We start from the raw sequence: 19403 nt of genomic DNA on the forward strand, positions 1-19403 counted from the left end.
TCTCTGCGGTAATCAGGCGCAGGGGAAAGGTGAATAGTTGAAGTCAAGCGGAGCGTTCAACTGCAACAAATGATTGGCACGCGTAAAAATCTGAAAAACGAATAAATCTTATTGGCTTTTTGAAATAGTTACTTGCAAGATACAAAAATATTTCATCAAATTTAGTGTGCTGCACAGCGAACCGTACTGTACAATTCGGTCCGCCAAATTAGCCAATCGTGGCGTGCGTACTATCTGAGAGATGTAACAAGGTGATTTATTATACAGATACTGATGAAATACCAGGGTTTTTCCTTTTACTACAAAAACGTATCTTCACTGCGCGCAGTGAACATATCATTTTTATCTTTCACATGTGAGAATATGGGTGTCGTCATGGTAACGAATACGATTAGCCAATAAAACGCAAGGTTCCTCTTCATTTTAAGATACTTTTGTGTTTTAATATAATTCTTCTCAACTACATTGACATTTTTATTGCAAATTTTACATTATCATGACTTGTTTTTCATAACTTTCATATCTTGTTTCATGTTACACAACATGCGTGTTTTAGCGGTTGGTGACCACTTTTTCATCATTTCGAAATGAATAAATTTAAATCTGGAAATTTCATCAATATCTATATAATAAAAAGAACATTACATGGCCGCTTGGGGATACGAATTCTATCTTCTCGTATGTCGTATCCCCGCACGGCCATGTAATATTCTCTATTTATTCCACACTCAAGAATTTGTTTACTCACCCTTATTGTCTGTAGACTTGATAGTCAGCAACCACGTCATCTTGGTTTCGTAATCCAAGCTTCTAGTTGTGTTCAGAGCATGACCATCAATAACAAAAGGAATGTTCCCTTTGGAGCCAACAAAACTGTAGGAATATGTCTGCACCACCATCTGTTCATTATCCGGGTCATTGGTATCCAAAACACCAACAGTAACGATCTCACCATTCTCTGATACCACATTGTTAGACAGCGTGATGTCGTAAGGCTTTTCATTAACGTTGTCGATTTTGATTCGTACCGTTTTGTCGATTGACAGAGCCGGTGTTCCATCATCTTGACATTGCAAGTTGACGTAATAACCTCTTCCTTTCTCGTAATTTATATCACCGGCTACGACGAGAGAATTTGTTGTACCATTAACACTAAAGGGCACATTTGCGCCATTAATAATGTTGCAAAAGTGATTCTGCCAGGGTCCCCTGGGTCCTTTGTCATCAGGGTCTACAACTGATATTTTACCAACAAGAGTTCCTCGAGGGCTATTCTCTCGAACACTAGATGGAATCAATAAGATGTTTGTTGGTCTCTCGTTGACATCGCGTACCTAAGGAAAAGAGGAACAGAAAGGACAAGAGAACTCAAGATTAAAAGGCAAGCTTGTACTGAAGCCTTGACGTTTTTCTTAATTTGTCCTAAATTAAGGGTGGAAGGTTTGGCATAAAAACTACTCAAGTATGCAATAGTTTGTCATTAGATTAAAGAATGCTGACTACAGTCTGTTCTTTTAAGAAAGAGAATGTAAAAGTACTTTTAGAGAAGCAAAAATCTTAAGCTCATCTTTGTCTTCAGAATTTTAATTATGCCATTCTTATATTATGAAATGAAATGTAGAACCCATTGGGAACTCGGAAAAACCCGAGGTACAGATGGGATTCGAACCCACGACCCTCCATGAGCTAGTCGAATGCTATAATTACTGAGCTACTGGAGACTCTATGGTGAGCGAGGGTGAAATCTGGGTCTTTGAGACATCACGCAGCTACAGAGCCAAATAACCACTGACATTTTTATATTGACAATCTTATATTGTTATTCTAGCTTTTTGATATCTATATTTTTAGGCACTTACAGTTTAGATTTTCTTGTACTTTTAGACTTTTTTCTTACGAGGGCTAAAGGTTTGTTAGTACTTCTGCCCTACTATGTACTACCCTCCTTAAATGAAGCTAAACCAGTTAACTACGAGTGTCTTTCAGTAAACGACTTTCTTCAAGGCTGGCGCATTGGGCTGTATCTGCAAAGCTAGTCTGGGATTAAAGGACAAAGAAGCCAACAAACCTGAATGGTGAAATTTTTATCAAAGCTCAGGGTGGGAAATCCACTGTCCGTGGTTCTGACTGCAATAAAGTAAACAGATTTCTTTTCGTAATCTAAATTTGCAGAAAGAGATGTATAAATCTTGCTGTTGCGGAGCACAAATTTCCAGCCACCATTGTCGACTAAGCTGTAGCTGTGTGTCTGATTGGCATCTTCGTCAGCCGTTGCAAGTTCACCTACAAATCCAAAATTATCGTTTTCGTCGATATAACCTGTTTCTCCACCTGCCAAGGATATGTTGCTCGGCTGGTCGTTTATATCCAATATCGTGACCTTATATGGTCGAACGTGAAATAATCCGTTATTATCAGTCACGCGAACCAAGATATCTTCAGTTGCGCTTGCCTCATAGTCCAGGTCGCCGCTGACCTTTAAATGCGTAGAACACTTTGTTTTTACGCCTGGAATGTTGGTGAGGTTATGGCACGTGACTGGTGAGTCCACGGTAAACTTGCCAGCGGCATCAACGTCCAAACTGAACGTCAATTTTTGAACCTCGTCATGATCCAAGGCTTCAATTGTCCCTACCACTGTACCCGCTTGGGCGTTTTCGTTAACTTTTGGTTGATCATCCAGGAACGTTTGCTGTCTCAACGCTGGTTGATCATCCAGGAACGTTTGCAGTCCCAACGCTGATGTTAAGCTAATGTTTATTGGAGCTTCATTGATATTTTCCACCACGACGGTAAACGTCTTGTTGAGCTGAGAGACAGAATATAAAATGAATCAGCCGAAATGAAGAAAGACACGTGTCAATCATAATTTTACATCCAATGACTTTGCATCAAACTCCAAATAACAGCTAAGATTAATCTTTCCACTTTTAATGTTTTCTTCTTGGGATCAAACTTTTATTGCACTGCAAAGATGAAGTAAAGTTAACAAAACTGGCAGCTGTTTGTCCAATAGCCGATTTTATTCCCTAGCTGACATCACAAAATGCTTTGCGTTCCCACTTTTAAAGAAAATCTGCAAAGCAGTCTGTAACGACATTATGCAACGTAGTTGTAGCATCAAAGGACTGTACTACCCATGCCTCTCACTGACTCGGTCGAGAGACAAACGAGTATTAGTCCTTCTGACCTTAAGAAGTTGATCAAAAACGGAAACTAAATGAAAAATGGCAAATTATGATCGCCACGTATATGTGGAGATATTCTTGGACCAAAACCTACCTCCAATGGGACCGTGCCGTTATCCCTCACCATGGCAACGACCGTATGAGCCTTGTTGGTCTCGTAATCTGTTCCTTTAGCTTTAATCAGGTAACCTAACGAATCGACCGCAAAACGCCCGCCATCGTTGTCTACCAAAGAGAACTGAAGCGTTTGGAACGCATCCTCGTCTACAGCGACAAAGCGTCCTATCTTTGACCCGATTGTTGCATTTTCCTTCACTGTATTACTAGACAACTCAAAATCACGTGGTCTGTCGTTGATGTCCTTTAGTGTAATTGTCAACCTCGCCTCGCTGCTTAGAGGTGGATTTCCGTTGTCCGTTGCGCGCACGCGCACTGAGTAGTTCTGCTGTTTTTCGTAATTCAACTTGCAGAAGTCTCCGCCATTTTTGAGGCATTTATCGTTTGGTAAAGCAATTTTGAGCTGATTTCCATCTATTTTAAATCTTCCTGCAGCTCCATCTATGAGAGAGTAAACATGGCTTTGTGAATTATCTGGGTCCTCCGAGGATATGATGCCAACCACTGCGTCTTGCGGAGGATTTTCGTCGATAAAGGAGTTTGACAAACTTATGTTGAACGGCTTTTCGTTGACATCTGAAGCAAAAAAGAAGAAGACAAAGACATAATAGAAGCTAAGCTTGCCTTTTAAGTTACTCGCAAAGATACTACTGTAGTAAATTATTAAGATATGGGGTAAAATAATTCTGCACCAGCGAAAAATGGTTTTTGTCACTTAGGGAAAAGATGTGAAGGAAAAAACAAAAGTCAGAACAGACCTCTTGGGCGCTTAAGAGCACTTTTTTAAAATCAAAAGGGCAAATAATATGTAGCTCTCTTCCTTGCCACAGTGTATGGGTCTCTTGAAGGACAGCGTGCTAATTTATGGATGCGGGGCGCGGGGCCATTTCGGGCCAACCACACGAATGAAAACAGCTTATTGGTTGCCTCATTCACAAAGTTTACTTGAAAACACCATCATCACGGCCATTCCTAAGTTTGAGACGCAAACAGCCTTAACTTAATGGCAAAGTAAACACCCAGCCGCATCAGAGCTTGGGGCTTGGTTCCCGGCCATATCAAGTGTTGAAACGGAGGGGGATGTATGATACCCCTCTGGATCTTAGTTTTCCTTACCTACAACATAGATCTGGAACGACGTAAACAAACTAAGCGGAGGATCCCCACTGTCTACTGATTTAACAGTAATGTTCCATGAATCTTGAGACTCGTGGTCCAGACTTGTAGTTGAATTTAGTGCGCTGCCGTTGATTACAAAAGGAAGACCAGCGGTGTCTCCCATGAGGCTGTACTCAAAGGACTGTCGGTCTCTCGGCTGATTTGTGTTATCAGGGTCGGAGGTAGAGAAAAAACCTGAAGGTAAAATAAAAAGTAATCTTGGTGACTGATCAATTTAACTGATCGTAATCAGGAGCCCATCCTGGAGCGTGCAACTTCCATACAGCGTCTGTGAAACGGCGTTTTCACAAGTAAGTTTATGTTTAGACTAGCCCTTCCCGCGAATTAGGTCAAAAAACAAAGTCAGTTACGGTTCGGTGACCCTATGACGTCAGCTTGATTTTTTGTAATTGGTCATCGGGCTCCTGTGGGAGTCTCATTAGCGGGAAATTCAATCTAAAAATAACCTTACTTGTGAAAACGCCGTTTCACAAGTATAGTTAAGTTGCACGCTCCGGGTGATGGGCTCCTGTCGTAATCCATGAACACAAAGAAAGAAAAGTTAGGTAACAATGTGTCGCGACATTTTTCACCCTATCACAAAGCCCTGTAATACAATGGAAAACTAAGCCATACTCAGTTGTTAAAGTTCTTGTTTTACGACGAACGACAGCTCGGATGAGGTGTTTTTTAATGATAGGATGGCTCCGTTAAGCAATTCGTACTGCCAGTGGCAAAAGCAGCGTGTGTCTTGAATACCTTTTGAATAATACTCTTTACCTACCTATTAATGATGGGATTTGGTTCTCCGCGATGACGTCACCAGATAATGAAATGCCCGTAGGTGCCTCGTTGATGTCATCAATTGAAACATCCAGGATCTTCACTAAAGACATCTGTGGGGAACCACTGTCTGTGCATTTCACTTGCACACTGATAGCTGAAGCCAGTTCGTAATCTAGATTTGCGCTTCCCACTGTGAGCACGTGGGACTGAATCGCAAATTCTCCAACCTGGTTTCCAATCACTTGGCAACTGTGGGTTTGCCAGACACCACGTGACCCATCATTATCCGGGTCACTAATTCTAAGATGACCGATCTGTGTACCGGGTGCGCTGTTTTCTGTGATGTTTGCGGGCGCAAGGCTAATATTCACTGGTGCTTCATTTACATCAAGGACAATTATTTGGAAATCCTGCGTCACGCTAAGAGAAGGTGATCCACTGTCATTGCTTTGTATTCTAACCTTAAACTGATTTCTAGCTTCGTAATTCAAATTAGCTGAGGAGGAAACATAGAGTTTGTCATTTTGAATCACAAAACGCCCACCGGCATTGTCCAACAGCCTGTACGCATGCGTTTGCGCGGTGTCTGGATCCACGGTCGTTAGTTGTTCTACCAGGGCACCGTTGGAATTTTCAAACACAGATGCAGTGTGACTTCCAGCAAGCGTGATGTTTTCTGGTGGATCGTTTTCATCAATAATGCTTATTATCAATTGTTGAGTCGTTACCAGACCTTTATGATCTGCCACGCGCACAGTAACTTGATACGCCTGAGTCGTTTCATAGTCTAGAGCTCCATTTGATTGTAGATCTACTTGACACCGAGTGTTAACCCCTGGCGTACTAATAATTGTCTCGCATGTGGTGTTCCTTCCCAATTTGAACTTTCCTTCGGCGTCGTCGTCGAGTCTGAAAGAGATCGTCTGATTTTTGTCGTGATCTAACGCCACTAGTGTTCCAATCTTTGTTCCGACGATAGAATTTTCGCGGATTTGTGCCTGTCCTGTAGGAAACGCCAGTTGTCCTCCAGCAGATGTGATGTTGATATTTATTGGTGCTTCGTTCACGTCCAAGACTTCAATGGTAAAGGATTTCTCTGCCTGCAGAAATAAAAAGCAATCAGGAAGTAAGTAAATGGTCGCAGTGAGATGCTGTTGTTGCTGCTGTTACTCTGCCGTGGATGTTGAGGTAAAAATGAAGACCACGATAACGTTGATGATGACAATGGCAACAATTATGACGATATTAATAATATAGCTGTCATCATCATCATCCATATACGCCGCCTAATGATAATCTGCATGCTCTAAAAAAGCAGATTAAGAGACAAGCGCGCGGGTTGAAATATTTGCCTTCTTCGATCTGACTCACCGAGGGAGCAGTTGTCGAACGACTACTGCCGACCGATCAGATCCAACGGATACCATTTAATAACATATGAGGTTTGTTGTTCTTGATTGTGGGAGTTGTGATTTATAATGTTTATAACATTTAAAGCCTTTAGTGTCAGTTTATATAAAAAAAACTATGCATAATTTTGCCTTGCATATTAATAATAAAGAAAAACATGACTTGTCGAGTGTACTGATTATTTCTGTCCATTGTAAAATCATTTGTAACCTCGCGTCTCTCGTCTTTTTGTCATGAATCCAATAATAAGATAGAGGATGATCAGATGGCGAAGGAAGGTACTGAGGCGAATAGTTGTTTAAGTATTTACTAGAACAGTGAGATAATATAACACAAAAAGATGATTTGAACTCATTTATTCCTGCCAAGATTACAACATTTTCGGGCGCAAATTCCGCGCGGATCGCTCGGAGGTGAATAGTTGACAATTATCCTGTAAAATCGCGCGGAATATCGTCTGATACTTAGCCGACGAGGCCGTAGGCCGAGTTGGCTAAAATCAGGCGATATTCCGCAAGATTGAGCAGGATAATTGTTTTATTATTCAACACATTGATGGCAAAGCACAATTTTTTACTATTTTCTCCGCGACAAACAAAATTACGTTTATCGTAGGTTATCTGTTGAGTACGCACGACGACCATATTTGGACATTGTCACAATGTGCTGAATAATAACAAAGGATATCCGAAGTTTGAGTTGCCAATCAGAGCGCGCCTTCAACGCTATCCACTGTATTAGTATTTATTACACATAACATGAGAATTTTATTCCATAAAGCTCATTTGTACAAATCTATACGCTATATTTTCACATGTGAAAAAGGCCTATACAGCCAATCAGAATGGCGTACAGCTATTTCACATGTGGAAGTATAACCAATCAACGATAGCGTAAAGGCGTTTCCATGCCAATCACTCGTGCATCTCGTGCAAATCGTGCAAATCGTAGTTGTTTTTGAATTAAATCAAATTTGCATTTGGTTTTATTGTTAGTGAGTTTTTGTTTCTAATTCGCGTTGAGAGAACTATTTTAATGAAAATTCTCATGTTATGTGTAATAAACAGTTCACGACATAGAAAGTGCTTTGTACGGGGTTTTATTCACTCGTTGTTTGTGTCAAAAACCCTCACTCGCTCGTTCCTCGCTCGTTCGGGTTTTTGACACAAACAACTCGTGAATAAAACCCCGTACGCCGCACTTTCTATGACGTAAACTATATATACTAAATACGTGTATATGTTACTTCTGTTACCTTCTACGGACATAAATAAATAAATCTTTCGATCGCTCGCCCGATCGTTAGTTCTATCGTTCATTTGTTCGGTTTTATAGTTAACCACGATTTACGGATTGACGTCGATTTCTCCTCACAAATCAAGTTGACCGACATGAAGCTCATCCTGGGAGCAGTGATGGCGCAGTGATGGCGCAGTGATGGCGCAGTGATGGCGCAGTGATGGCGCAGTGATGGCGCAGTGATGGCGCAGTGATGGCGCAGTGATGGCGCTGTGGTGAGAGCAATCGCCTCCCACCAATGTGGCCCGGGTTCGATTCCCAGATTCGGTGTCATATGTGGGTTGAGTTTGTTGGTTCTCTACTTTGCACCGAGAAGTTTGTCTCCGGGTACTCCGGTTTTCCCCTCCTCAAAAACCAACATTTGATTTAATTTGATTTGAGTTAATTTCATCAGTGTTACCAATTAGTGCTCTAGTGCTAAATCCATTGACACTTAAATAAAGCTATTATTACTATTATGTTCCATATTAAGCCTTTTGATGTTTTGGGGATAAATAAATCTCACACACAGCTACCGGTATGCTAATTACCCTTTCTTGAAAAAATGGAGACTGAATTGCGAAGGGAGCAGCTCTCGCCGTGATGATGACGATGATATTGAATTATATCATTTCTAATTCTCTTACCCCCATGGACGGATTTCCGTTATCCAGCACCTTCGCACTTATCACGTGATAATTTTGAGTTTCATAATCGACATCCTTGGCTTTGAACAGCCTCCCCTGGGAATCTACCCTGAAACGCCCGCTGTCATCGTTGGTCAGTGAATACGTCAAGGATTGGCCAGCATCTTCGTCACGTGCAGAAAAGCTAAAAAAAGCGAAACAAGTATTATATGAATTACAATGAATTGCTTAACGGTTTGATTACGTATTCTCAAACCTAAATAACATACTTAGACAATTCTCTCCGAAATGTTTACTATGTCAATCATAAACATGTGATCTCTAAAGTTTAGCTCTCGAACAACTGTTTATTTTTCACTGTCACCAATAATATTTGCCGCGCCAGTTGGCTGACTGGAGAAGCCTGCCTCCAAAGTGTGTTCCCAACCTCAGTAAACGTGGGATGTAACACCTCGACTCGTTCCTCTTCAGTGATTTAATAGCAGCGAAAAACGAAAGGGGCAATAAAATTCGCAATGTACATGATGGTTTCCTTCAATGTGCTTGGTGTTAGAACAAAAAGCAAGCGGCTGACTCGTGCTGCTTTCATTTCGCTTAACCAAGAAATTATCTGTATACATTTTAAAGTTCAAAGATTGATACAGTCGTATATAATGACCCACAGATGAGAGGAAAAGGGAGACACAAATCGTAATGATACAAAACGGCGAAGAACGTTCTTTTCCTCCAATTTTAGGACCCTCTAATTGAGAACAATTCCGAAATGCCCTACTCACCGGCCAAACGGAGAAGTAGTTGTCGCATTTTCTTTTACTTGATTATTGGACAGTTGCAAATCACGTGGTTTGTCATTGATATCACGCAAATCAATCCTGAGGTCTTTTTCAAAAGACAGTTGCGGTGTTCCATCATCTGTTGTTTTCACCCTAATCACGTGACTGCTTTGCATTTCATAGTTCAAACGACAAGAAGGACCACCTTGCTTCAGACACTGCTTGTTGGACACGTCCACCTGGAAAGACACTAGATATTTCAATATTCCAGCTCCTATCAACTCCTTACGTATCCTTTGAAAAGGGTGACGTAGTAAAGAAAATAAAGAGTTTGTCTCTGAATTCACCAACCTCGTTTTAAAGACAATCCAAGGGTGAAGGTTGTCACGGGATTCCCTTGGTTCGGATTCCGACGCTTGGCGATTGGTTTAATACAAATCTCGCACCCCCTATTATCTTGTCAAAGGTAAAAGGGAAACCAACTGTGACTGCTCACACGTGTTTTCGCTCGGTTGCAGAATTTCTTTTCCTTGATAAAGTGTTGGATTTGCAGGAGGTTCAACTTATTTTTCCTTTTACTTAATTTCTCATTCTAAACAGACCAAACAAAATATTGCGTCTCACGTGAAAACCTCTTGCCCACTACATCGATCATTACCTTAATTTTATCGCCGTCTACTTTAAATCTCCCAGACGCACTGTTTAAAAGCTTGAATGTGTGTTTCTGAGACTTGTCTTGATCCAGTGTTGTTAATGATCCAACCAAGGTGTCCACATCACTGTTTTCATTCACAAAAGAACTTGAGAGCTAAAAAGGTAGGGAAAAAAATTTATAGCTTAAATGCAAAATGAAAGTCATAGTTTCGATTTCTTTTTAGAAGTACTTGGATTTTGCCCTAGAGTCAGTCATTAGCAAATCCGCCTTTTATTCATCTACTGAGCTGAAAACGTTCTGTTTGGGAGGCAAGGTTTGTGCAATGTGTCCAGGTCTCGATTCTCGCTCTCGTTGTCATGTGTGGGTTAGATTTGCTAGCCCTCTTCTCTGCTCAGAGAGATTTTTCTCCGGGTACTTCCATTTTTTCTTTTTTTATTGTAGAGCTCTTCGCTTTGATATAAAAGTTTGGGATTAAAAAAAAAAGCTAAGTGATTGTTGCCGTCTCATATGTTAGAGCTGCGAATACGTATTTGTCAATACCTTCCCATCCTAACGACAGGATTATTGCCACTTAAAACCACATGGCTCCCAAGGGTTCCCGGTAGCTTAATCCAACAAAACGCACTTTACAAGAAATCAGAATACCAGCCTATAGCATATTCACCATTTCAGTAAAAGAGTCCGTTTTTTTCCATTAAGGAAGAAACTCTCAAGGGAATGAGCTTACCTAGCCTGCGAACGCAGACGTATTTCCGGCGGTCGTTTAGAGAAAGGACCGCCGGAAATATGTCTGCGTACGCAGGCTAGAGCTTACCCGACCTATGCAAGGACACCAAGAGACAATTAAATCTTACCAAAATTCCATTAGGAGCGTCATTGGTATCAACAACTTGAATAGTGAAGGTCTGTGTCTTGGACAGCGCAGGTATCCCATTATCTTTCGCAGTCAGACGCACATCCCACTGGGCAGAGTTCTCATAATCAAGAGCTCTTTTAGTGATAATTGTGTCATTTTGTATAGCAAATGGTTGATTTGGATCAGAGGACGAAATTGAAAAAGAAAACGTTTGCACCTGCGTGTTAGCATTGTCTGGGTCGATGACGTGTATCTGCGCTACCAGGGATCCACTTTTCATATTTTCTTTAACCTTATCGTTGGTAAGTGTTATACGTGTTGGTGCCTCGTTAACGTCTAGGACAAGAATCACAAAGGTACTTTCCACCGACAGACCTCCTGGATCGCGACAGAGAACTTTCATGCTAAACGAACTCGCGTCTTCGTAATTTATTTCCGCGTTCCCAACGGTCAGTTGATTGTTGCTTATTGCTACCTTCCCATTGGCCGAGTCAGTTAGAATACACACGTGACTTTGATTTCTGTCAGGATCAGAAACATTCAACTGACCAATCACCGTTCCTGTTGGTCTATTCTCTTCTACCTTTTGATTGGACAACGTTATTCCCGTGGGATTCTCGTTAACGTCTTGTAGCTCAATAACTAATGATACTTGTACCGACAATGGAGGACTGCCATTGTCTGTTGAATTCACTGTAATTTGGTGTCTTGAAGACAATTCGAAATCAAGACTTGCGTTACTGGAAGCGAACAATTTGTCTCCTCGAATCTCAAAATTTGCTCCAGAATTACTGATAATGGCATAAGTAAAATTCTGTCCAAAATCCTCGTCATCCGTTATAAGACTGTCAATTTGAACGTTTTTACTGTTCTCAGGTATGGAGGCTGACATACTTCCATCCAACGTCACATTTGTGGGCGGATCATTTCCGTCAATCACAGTCAAATTAAACTTTTCCGTGCGGAAAAGTCCCTTGTCATCTGTCACACGAATGATGACTTCTAAGCTTGCGGTATCCTCGTAATTGATAGGGCTGCTGACCAATAGTGCAGTGACGCAGCGTGTTCCTTTTGCAAGAGTCTGGCAAGACGCTTTGCTTTTGACCGCAAATTTACCAGCAGCATCATCATCCAAACTAAAAGTTAAATTCTGCACAGCATCAAAGTCTGTTGCTGTAATCGTAGACACGCTAGTTCCAAGCTTCAAGTTTTCTGGCACACTCTCCGAAGAAAGGGCGATAGACACCGGTGCCTCGTTGACGTCGAGAACGGAAATAGAAATGTTCTTGTTCATCTGCAAGGAAGAAATAATAATTGGTGGTACGGCCTTATTCTACTTCTATTAAAATAATTAATAGTTTCTTTCCGAAAAAAGGTCGTTTGTTGCAGTTAGGCAGAAACGTACGTTTAGTATTCCAAGGTGCAAAACTAAGCGATACCAATCTAGTTTTGTCATTGCGAATGCCCTTCATTGTAAATTGTAAATTTTTATTATGGAAATCAATAATGGAACCTGGGGTTGTGTATACACTTTTAATAATTGTAGATTTTAAGGAGTGTTTACATAATTTTAAACTTTTGTCTTTTTATATATTTTTATAGTTATTATTATATGTAAATAATCCGTAATTCAGCCGTAAGGCTGCAATGGTTTTATTAATAAAGCTATCTATCTATCTATCTTGCATGTACTTCCAACGTTACAAACACTGGAATAGCTTAAGAAGCTTAGGTACTGACGGCGGTGACACCAACGGCAACGAGTGCTGCACTTGCGGCATATGATTTTAGCTTAAGGTGCGACGACGTCGAAGACAACTACAACGGCACAAAATCTGCAGAGCAAAGCAACAGCGTTGCACGTTCTGCACGTGCGTTTTACATTTTGGTACATTTCACCGCCGTCTTCTTCCCAAAAACGACGCGAAGTGACCACATTTGAGATTATGTGGAGGAAGTGACCACACCAAGAGAAACTTTAATTTTTTTTTTCAACACCGTTCATACAAATTTATTCTCCCTCGCTGGCGTTCTTAGCTTGACGTTTCGTAAAACGGCTGCAAAGGAGACTAGAAGAGTGAGTACCCATTTGAACTGGCGAACGACCATGCACTGTGGCGAAATACTTTATTCGCTATTTTCACCAATCCCCTAATACAGTTCATTCTGGGGGGTTGTTTGCATTAAAGCAATGGATATCCAGTTCATTGAAGCATGATGCAGTCCCAAGAGTAAATCACTTGTATTGTTTTTATGTAAGGAAGCCCCCAAAACGTATTGCATTGTGGGATGGGAAAATAGCCAATGAGCTCCCTATAACCGACTTGACGTCATGGGGAACTCACAGCTTTCAAATGCAAATGCTGCAGATATAGACATACCGCTAAAGGTGGGCTTCCGTCGTCCGTCACTCTAGCCACAATAAAATGCACTTTGCTCGTTTCATAGTCTGTTGACTGTGCCTTGTAAAGAGTACCCTTGCTGTCCAAAGAAAATCGACCAGAATCGTCATCAACCAAGGAAAAGGTCAGCCTTTGACCTTTATCCTCGTCGCTGGCGGACAGATTTCCTATCCTGAAGTTGATTGGTGCGTTTTCCGGTACCTTATAATTGGACAATTGAAGGCCTCGAGGTTGATCGTTTCGGTCATTTACATTAATCCTAAATAAGGCCTCAACGTTTTGCGATGGATAACCACTGTCCGTACTCCGGACCCTTATGGTATGAGACGATGCGCTTTCAAAATTAAGTAAACATTGGGAACCACCATTCAGAAGACAATTCGTGTTGGATTTTGCTACCTGTAAGGCAAAAGGATATTGACGTACTTGTTATCAATCATATATACCAACGAAACCACACCGGCTAAAGAAATACCTTTCATGGTATTGCGGGTAATAGAGCGGTTATTGCCCTCTTTCCTGTGCTTCAAAAACCATAGCTATTACTTTGTCCGAGAAAAAAAATTGCTGAATCAGAACGCAAAACAAAGGCAGTCTCTCTTTAGCTCTAAATCGTTGAAACGAATTGACGTAAAGGGACTATCGAACTAATTCTTAGTACGGCGACCTTTCAAAATGGCCGAGTGGTGAGGCTGTAAGCCGCAAATACCATGGGCGCCCACAAAACAAACAGCTACGCGCTGGAAAAACACGTTCGAACAAATCACAACAAGCCAGTTGGGAGTTTCAAGATACGAGTGTGCGCGTCGGGATATTTTATTCATCCTAAAAACAAGCATATAATTGTCTTTTTTTGTTATGGTAAATAGCTGCAAGAATTTGCATGAGAAATCTTTAGACTTTTCTGTTTTTTTAATATATGCTTGCTTTTATCTCGACGCGCTCACGTTTTTTGAAACTCTGAACTCGCTTATTGGTTTTGCTTTTTGCATGGCAATGCAACTTGAAAACCACAGCAATTTCCCCAGAAATAACCTTTCACTCAACCGTTTGAACATCACTAAGCAACCATTCATATGTTGGGTCATTCTGTAGGTACCCGAAAGCATTGTATTTTTGGTCACATGGGATTAGGACTTATTTGGAGTTGCTTTGTTTTCTGTCTTTTGTTTCTTTTGTTTTATGTAATCTGTGCTCCAGTACCTGCAGAAAGAACCCATATGTTGCTAAGACTGAGATGGTCTGGTTTGAGCTGAGGGCTGTGAATAGACCTAATCGGCTAACTCAATGTTGTGCCCAATTCAAATCTCCCGGGGTAAGATTCTGTGTGTATTGTGTTTGCATTAAAATGTAGTATTCATATTTAAATGATTTGGAAATACCTGGAACAAAACGTTTTATTCCCAAAGGATTTGAATTGGGTACAACATTGAGTTAGCCAATTAGGTCTATGAGATAGCACTTCTGCAAACCCGGCCGTTAAATAAAAGTGACCACCTCATTTTCTTTTATTGCACTCATGTGATAAGACGACCACGTTGGTGTCAAAATAACAGAAAAATATAGCTTTTTCACCATTCACCATGGCATCCGTGACGTCAGATGCAATCAAAGAATAGGGAGGACTGATGTACATGGTTAGCTGGCACATTGGGAGTATTTGGCAGCAAACCCGTGGCAACATTTCAGTAGTAAAAAGCTTCACAAAATAGCTACATGTTGAATAACCCCCCCTCCCAAAAAAAAAAATTAAATGAAATAAAGTTTTGCACGCTTTTTACGTTGTGCACGTGCGTCTCAACACGAGAAAAAAGGGTAACAAATTTAAGGGTTTGGGGAGACCGCACAAAGATAACATTTTCATGCTCTTTCAACTCAACCTCTGTTCATACCAGTTTCATTCTTGGCTAATTAACTTCAGAAGCATAAATTGGCACACTTTTGTCATATCAAAAGAGTAATATAGTGTTGACAGTAACGCAGGTTTATCAGTGTTTTGAGGTGGTTTCCTTATGTTCCAGATTTCCAACATTAGGTTTTGTCGGATTATTTCTCAGCGCACTGATAAAAATAACAAATCAGTTGAACTTCTATTATATTTTTGAAACAACATGAAATCCGCCTGCCGGAGCTTTGTTTGAAGCAACACCTCGAGACATCACACCGAACGACGTAACAATAGCAAGAATTCAAATTGATCACGTCGGAAGATGGTTATTATTACCTTTACATTTTCTCCCTGAATTTTGAATCTGCCGCCTGCGCCATCGAGTAGAGTGTAGGTGTAGGACTGTCCTTTATCTGGGTCAGCGGTGGTGAGTCTACCCACAACTGTGCCTACGTCACTGTTCTCGTTGACCGAGTTTCTTGACAACTGAATGAGAAAGAAAACAGATTGTGGTTTAAAAGATTTTTTTAATAAGAAAATCTAATTTTTGACCAAAGGTTAAACGTTTCTTTTTCGGACCGTTTAAGCCTAAAACGTGCTTTGTTCAATGTTCATCACTTACAAATCCTGGGAAGCCCATAGGCAGATAGTGGGGGCCTGAGGAAAACCCTGAAGGGCGAAAAAAGGCGAAGCAGCAAAGAAAAGTACAGAAAAGGGAGGCAATGAAGAAAGCATGTAACGGCAAGAAGTAAGAACTAAAACTAATAAGCAAAACAAAGACTTTCCTGACTGACTCTTGGGACTTTTTCCATTTGTCAGAACTCACCGGCCAGACCATTCCCGTAGTAACGAGAATTTTACTTTTAATCAAAACTGTCCGACCAGATCGGTCAAATCCTAAATACCATGCAAGAAAGAGATGGTTTTTCAGCAAAAACTCTTGGGAAAAACCTATTTCATTGTCAAAATGACTGCTCCAGCCATGGCCTGACCGGTCAGTTTTGACAAATGGAAAGCGCCCTTAGCGTAAGTATGTTTGTAGAGTGTTTCAATTGTTTTGTTTAATCTGAGTCTTAAAGTTCATAAAGAAAGGTTTTTTACTGTATATGAAAATAGAGTGTAAAGCTTTTAATGGGAACCTACGTTACTCAGTATCCAGGACTCCATAAAGCCCTTTCGCTGATACTACAGGCAAACCTTCGAGTAAAAGACCTGACCAAAAATCAACTAAAGCCAAGTCTTGCGCGGTCGTCGAAGGGCCGGGCTAGCATCATGAAACTGTTTTCAAGGCAGTAGATTCAAATCTCTCTCGTTCCAAAAAATAGCCCATATCTTATCTTCCTGGAGGCATGGTTACCTGAATTGCTGTGGGCTTTTCATTGACATCCGTTACAGAAATGGTAAATGTTTGCTCGCGTTTCATTGGTGGGCTGCCGTTGTCTGTGCTACGTATTACTAGAGTAAATCTGCAAAGAAAGACAATCTTTACTAATGAAAACATACGATAAAGCACCTTGAATGTGTGCAAATTCAACTGGAACACTGTTGATACAAGTCGTGGGTTTCGTCTGTTAATATACCTGGATGCCTTGAGAAGACAATTACCAAATTAATTAATTAATTACCAAATTACTTGACCAATGGATCATCCCAACAACCTTATAATACTCGTCACATTTGTTGGAACAACCATCCTCACTATTAAACCCCCTTTTTCAATATTGATTTCACCACTACTTGCAGTTGCCCGAAAAATGCTCACAGAACATTGAATTGGGGGTGAGGGGGAAACGGGATAAGTTGCGATCTTGAAACACGATGATTCTAGACCATTCGTTTAAGTGCAATGTGACCAAAAATCAATTCTTATTTTTCTTTGGATTTCAAAACTATGTTAACTAAACACTAAGCGACCAAAGCTTTAAGCCTTGATTTCAAAAAGACACCTGTTTATTTTAACCGGAATTTTCCGATTTAATAGTCGGCCATTACTAACTTTAAGTTCTTGAGAGAGCTGGATCGAGGAGAAAATGACGTCAAAGGCACCCCACAATAGACCATTTTACGGTTGTAGCTAAGTTACCTGGCCTAAGAATGGAAGCGAGGCTGCCGGTGACCCTGTTTTGATACAAACCTCCGTGCTTTTGTAATGTTAATATGGACTAATTAGAATTACAACAACACAATTTACATGATAAAAGCAGTGGGGGCTGTATCAATGCAAGGTCACCGGCAGCCTCGCAGCCATTCATAGGCGAGGTCGCTGAGCAAAAAACTGTAAAATGGCCTATTGTAGTTTAAGAATGCAATTCGTGTGTACACCGCAGAATTAATATGCAGCACGGGAGTTTTGGGCTTTCAGACTTTTAAACTCGCGCTTTGCGTATATAATAAGCTGCATTTCAAGCTAGTGAACCTTTGACGTCTCTTTCCCTGGATCCAACCCTCTGGATAGTCTAATCGGTCAGTTTTGAACGTGAGTAATGGCGGACCGTGAAATCCAAAACTTACACAAAGTAAACGGCCTTTCGATAAAAATCAAAGCTCAAGATTTGCAAGTCAGGTGTTAAGCAAACGCACTTTCAAAATCTGAAGAAAAAAAGGAAGAGATTTTTTTTCATCACAGAGGCACTGTTAAGAGTTCCAACTAAGTGTGTCCGGTATTGTAGACTATCAACAGAAACTAGTTTGCTTCTCATCACCCGAACGAGCAATTAAAAAAAAAAAAACAAAAACAAAAACGAATATACTCCATTGACAACGGCGCAGTGAAGGTAACAGTAGATACTCACTTGTTTGGAGAAGATTCGTAATCAAAGGTGGTCAGTGTTGAAAGATTCGCCCCACGTAGCTCAAACTTGCCTGCTCCACCTCTTACAATGCTGTAGATGTGCCGGTCATTTGAGTTAGGATCCGTTGAGCTGAATGAACCGATACGAGTGCCCCGTGGTTGGTTTTCTGGAACACTGGCTGAGCCAGACAGATAAATCTGAAGAAAAAAACGTTTTTTTCTGTTGATTGAAAATATCGTTAAATTCGAGAGGGAAAAAGAATTTTGTGCACTGTCAAGACCTCAAAGTTGCTCAAAATGTCCATAAACGTTTTTATTCTCTTACCTGAATCTACAAATCATATTAGGCACGTAAAATACATACTAAACTATGATACTGTACTTTGAACGAATCGCAACTTTTTAGTATGCTGTTGAAATCCATCTGTCCCATTTAATTTTTGGCACACTATTAACTTCAGGCCTTGCCAGTGTTGTCGGTTGTTTACGAGACAGAGAGATTCAGCCAGGTCTCGCGACAACACAACGGACTTCAATCACTTCAGATGGGTAGTTTCACATTAACAGACAAATCCAACTAATCTAATCCGACTCTTACACACTCACACACACTGTAATTAACATTGAGCTTGCTTATATAGGTTTCGGTCAGTGTCCTAGAGACTTCTACAGTATGACAAAACAATCTAATAATAGCGACTTGTGACCTTAGGGCTAATAATAGAAACTGATAACTCGATCTGCCTTTCTGGAGCGTTCAGGACTAAACAATATTTAACTTTGGAACATTCCAAATACCATAATGGATCGTTCAAATTCCTGCCCCGTCGGGCCAAAATGGTGTTTAAATGCCCTACCCTATCGTCGAATTTGTCTGTCATACCCTACTAAAGAACAATCGTCGTCGGCTCCTGTCGTCTTTTGAAGACCTTTTTTTTGTAAACACTCACAAATGCTATATCTCTTCCTTTAAACTCTTCCATCTCGTCCAAACACGTGTTTTAAAGCTGTTAGAGACTTCGTCGCCCGACAAAAAAAAAAAAGGATTTGAAACCTGACACTTCCGGTTCAATTTTCCTCACCCCATGCAGGCACAGGTCCCCGGGCACAGAAGAAGGGGGGGGGGGGGGGGGGGGGAAAGGGATGTATGGATGTTGAAGTTTCGATTTGATCGGCGCATAACATCGCCCAGCTCGGGTTCTTTTGCTAAACAAACTGAGGGAGCCACAGTGCGTGATGTAGATTTAGGAAAGCATCACTTGAGACATGCGGCGGAGAAAATGTGTGGCAAACACTTAAAAAAACAAATAATACAAATACTACTGTTCTTTTACTTAAATCGATTTTTTTTCGCGCGCGTTTGTTGTTTGGGTCATGAATATATTTAGGCACTGAGTCCAATCTCGACTCCAGAGCTCTTCTCTTGACGAAGGGAGAGAAGAGCTCTGGGGAAC

At 40.8% G+C, this 19403-nt stretch overlaps 1 protein-coding gene across 1 annotated transcript in view; it reads right to left on the reverse strand.

Moving 5' to 3' along the window:
* LOC137992127 (protocadherin Fat 4-like) overlaps positions 1-19403 on the reverse strand; it is a 55366-nt gene that overhangs the window by 19235 nt on the left and 16728 nt on the right. Inside the window, exons 9-21 of the mRNA XM_068837260.1 lie at positions 17951-18147; positions 16516-16624; positions 15495-15644; positions 13250-13669; positions 10867-12162; positions 10016-10165; positions 9361-9596; positions 8585-8768; positions 5248-6349; positions 4422-4658; positions 3283-3881; positions 2069-2809; positions 749-1334 (exon numbers count right to left, since the gene is read on the reverse strand). Of these exons, the coding sequence (XP_068693361.1) occupies positions 749-1334; positions 2069-2809; positions 3283-3881; positions 4422-4658; positions 5248-6349; positions 8585-8768; positions 9361-9596; positions 10016-10165; positions 10867-12162; positions 13250-13669; positions 15495-15644; positions 16516-16624; positions 17951-18147 (6007 nt within the window). The remainder of the gene's footprint in view (positions 1-748; positions 1335-2068; positions 2810-3282; positions 3882-4421; positions 4659-5247; positions 6350-8584; positions 8769-9360; positions 9597-10015; positions 10166-10866; positions 12163-13249; positions 13670-15494; positions 15645-16515; positions 16625-17950; positions 18148-19403) is intronic.

This window comes from Montipora foliosa, chromosome 2 (assembly GCF_036669935.1).
Source record: "Montipora foliosa isolate CH-2021 chromosome 2, ASM3666993v2, whole genome shotgun sequence".
NCBI lineage: Eukaryota > Metazoa > Cnidaria > Anthozoa > Scleractinia > Acroporidae > Montipora > Montipora foliosa.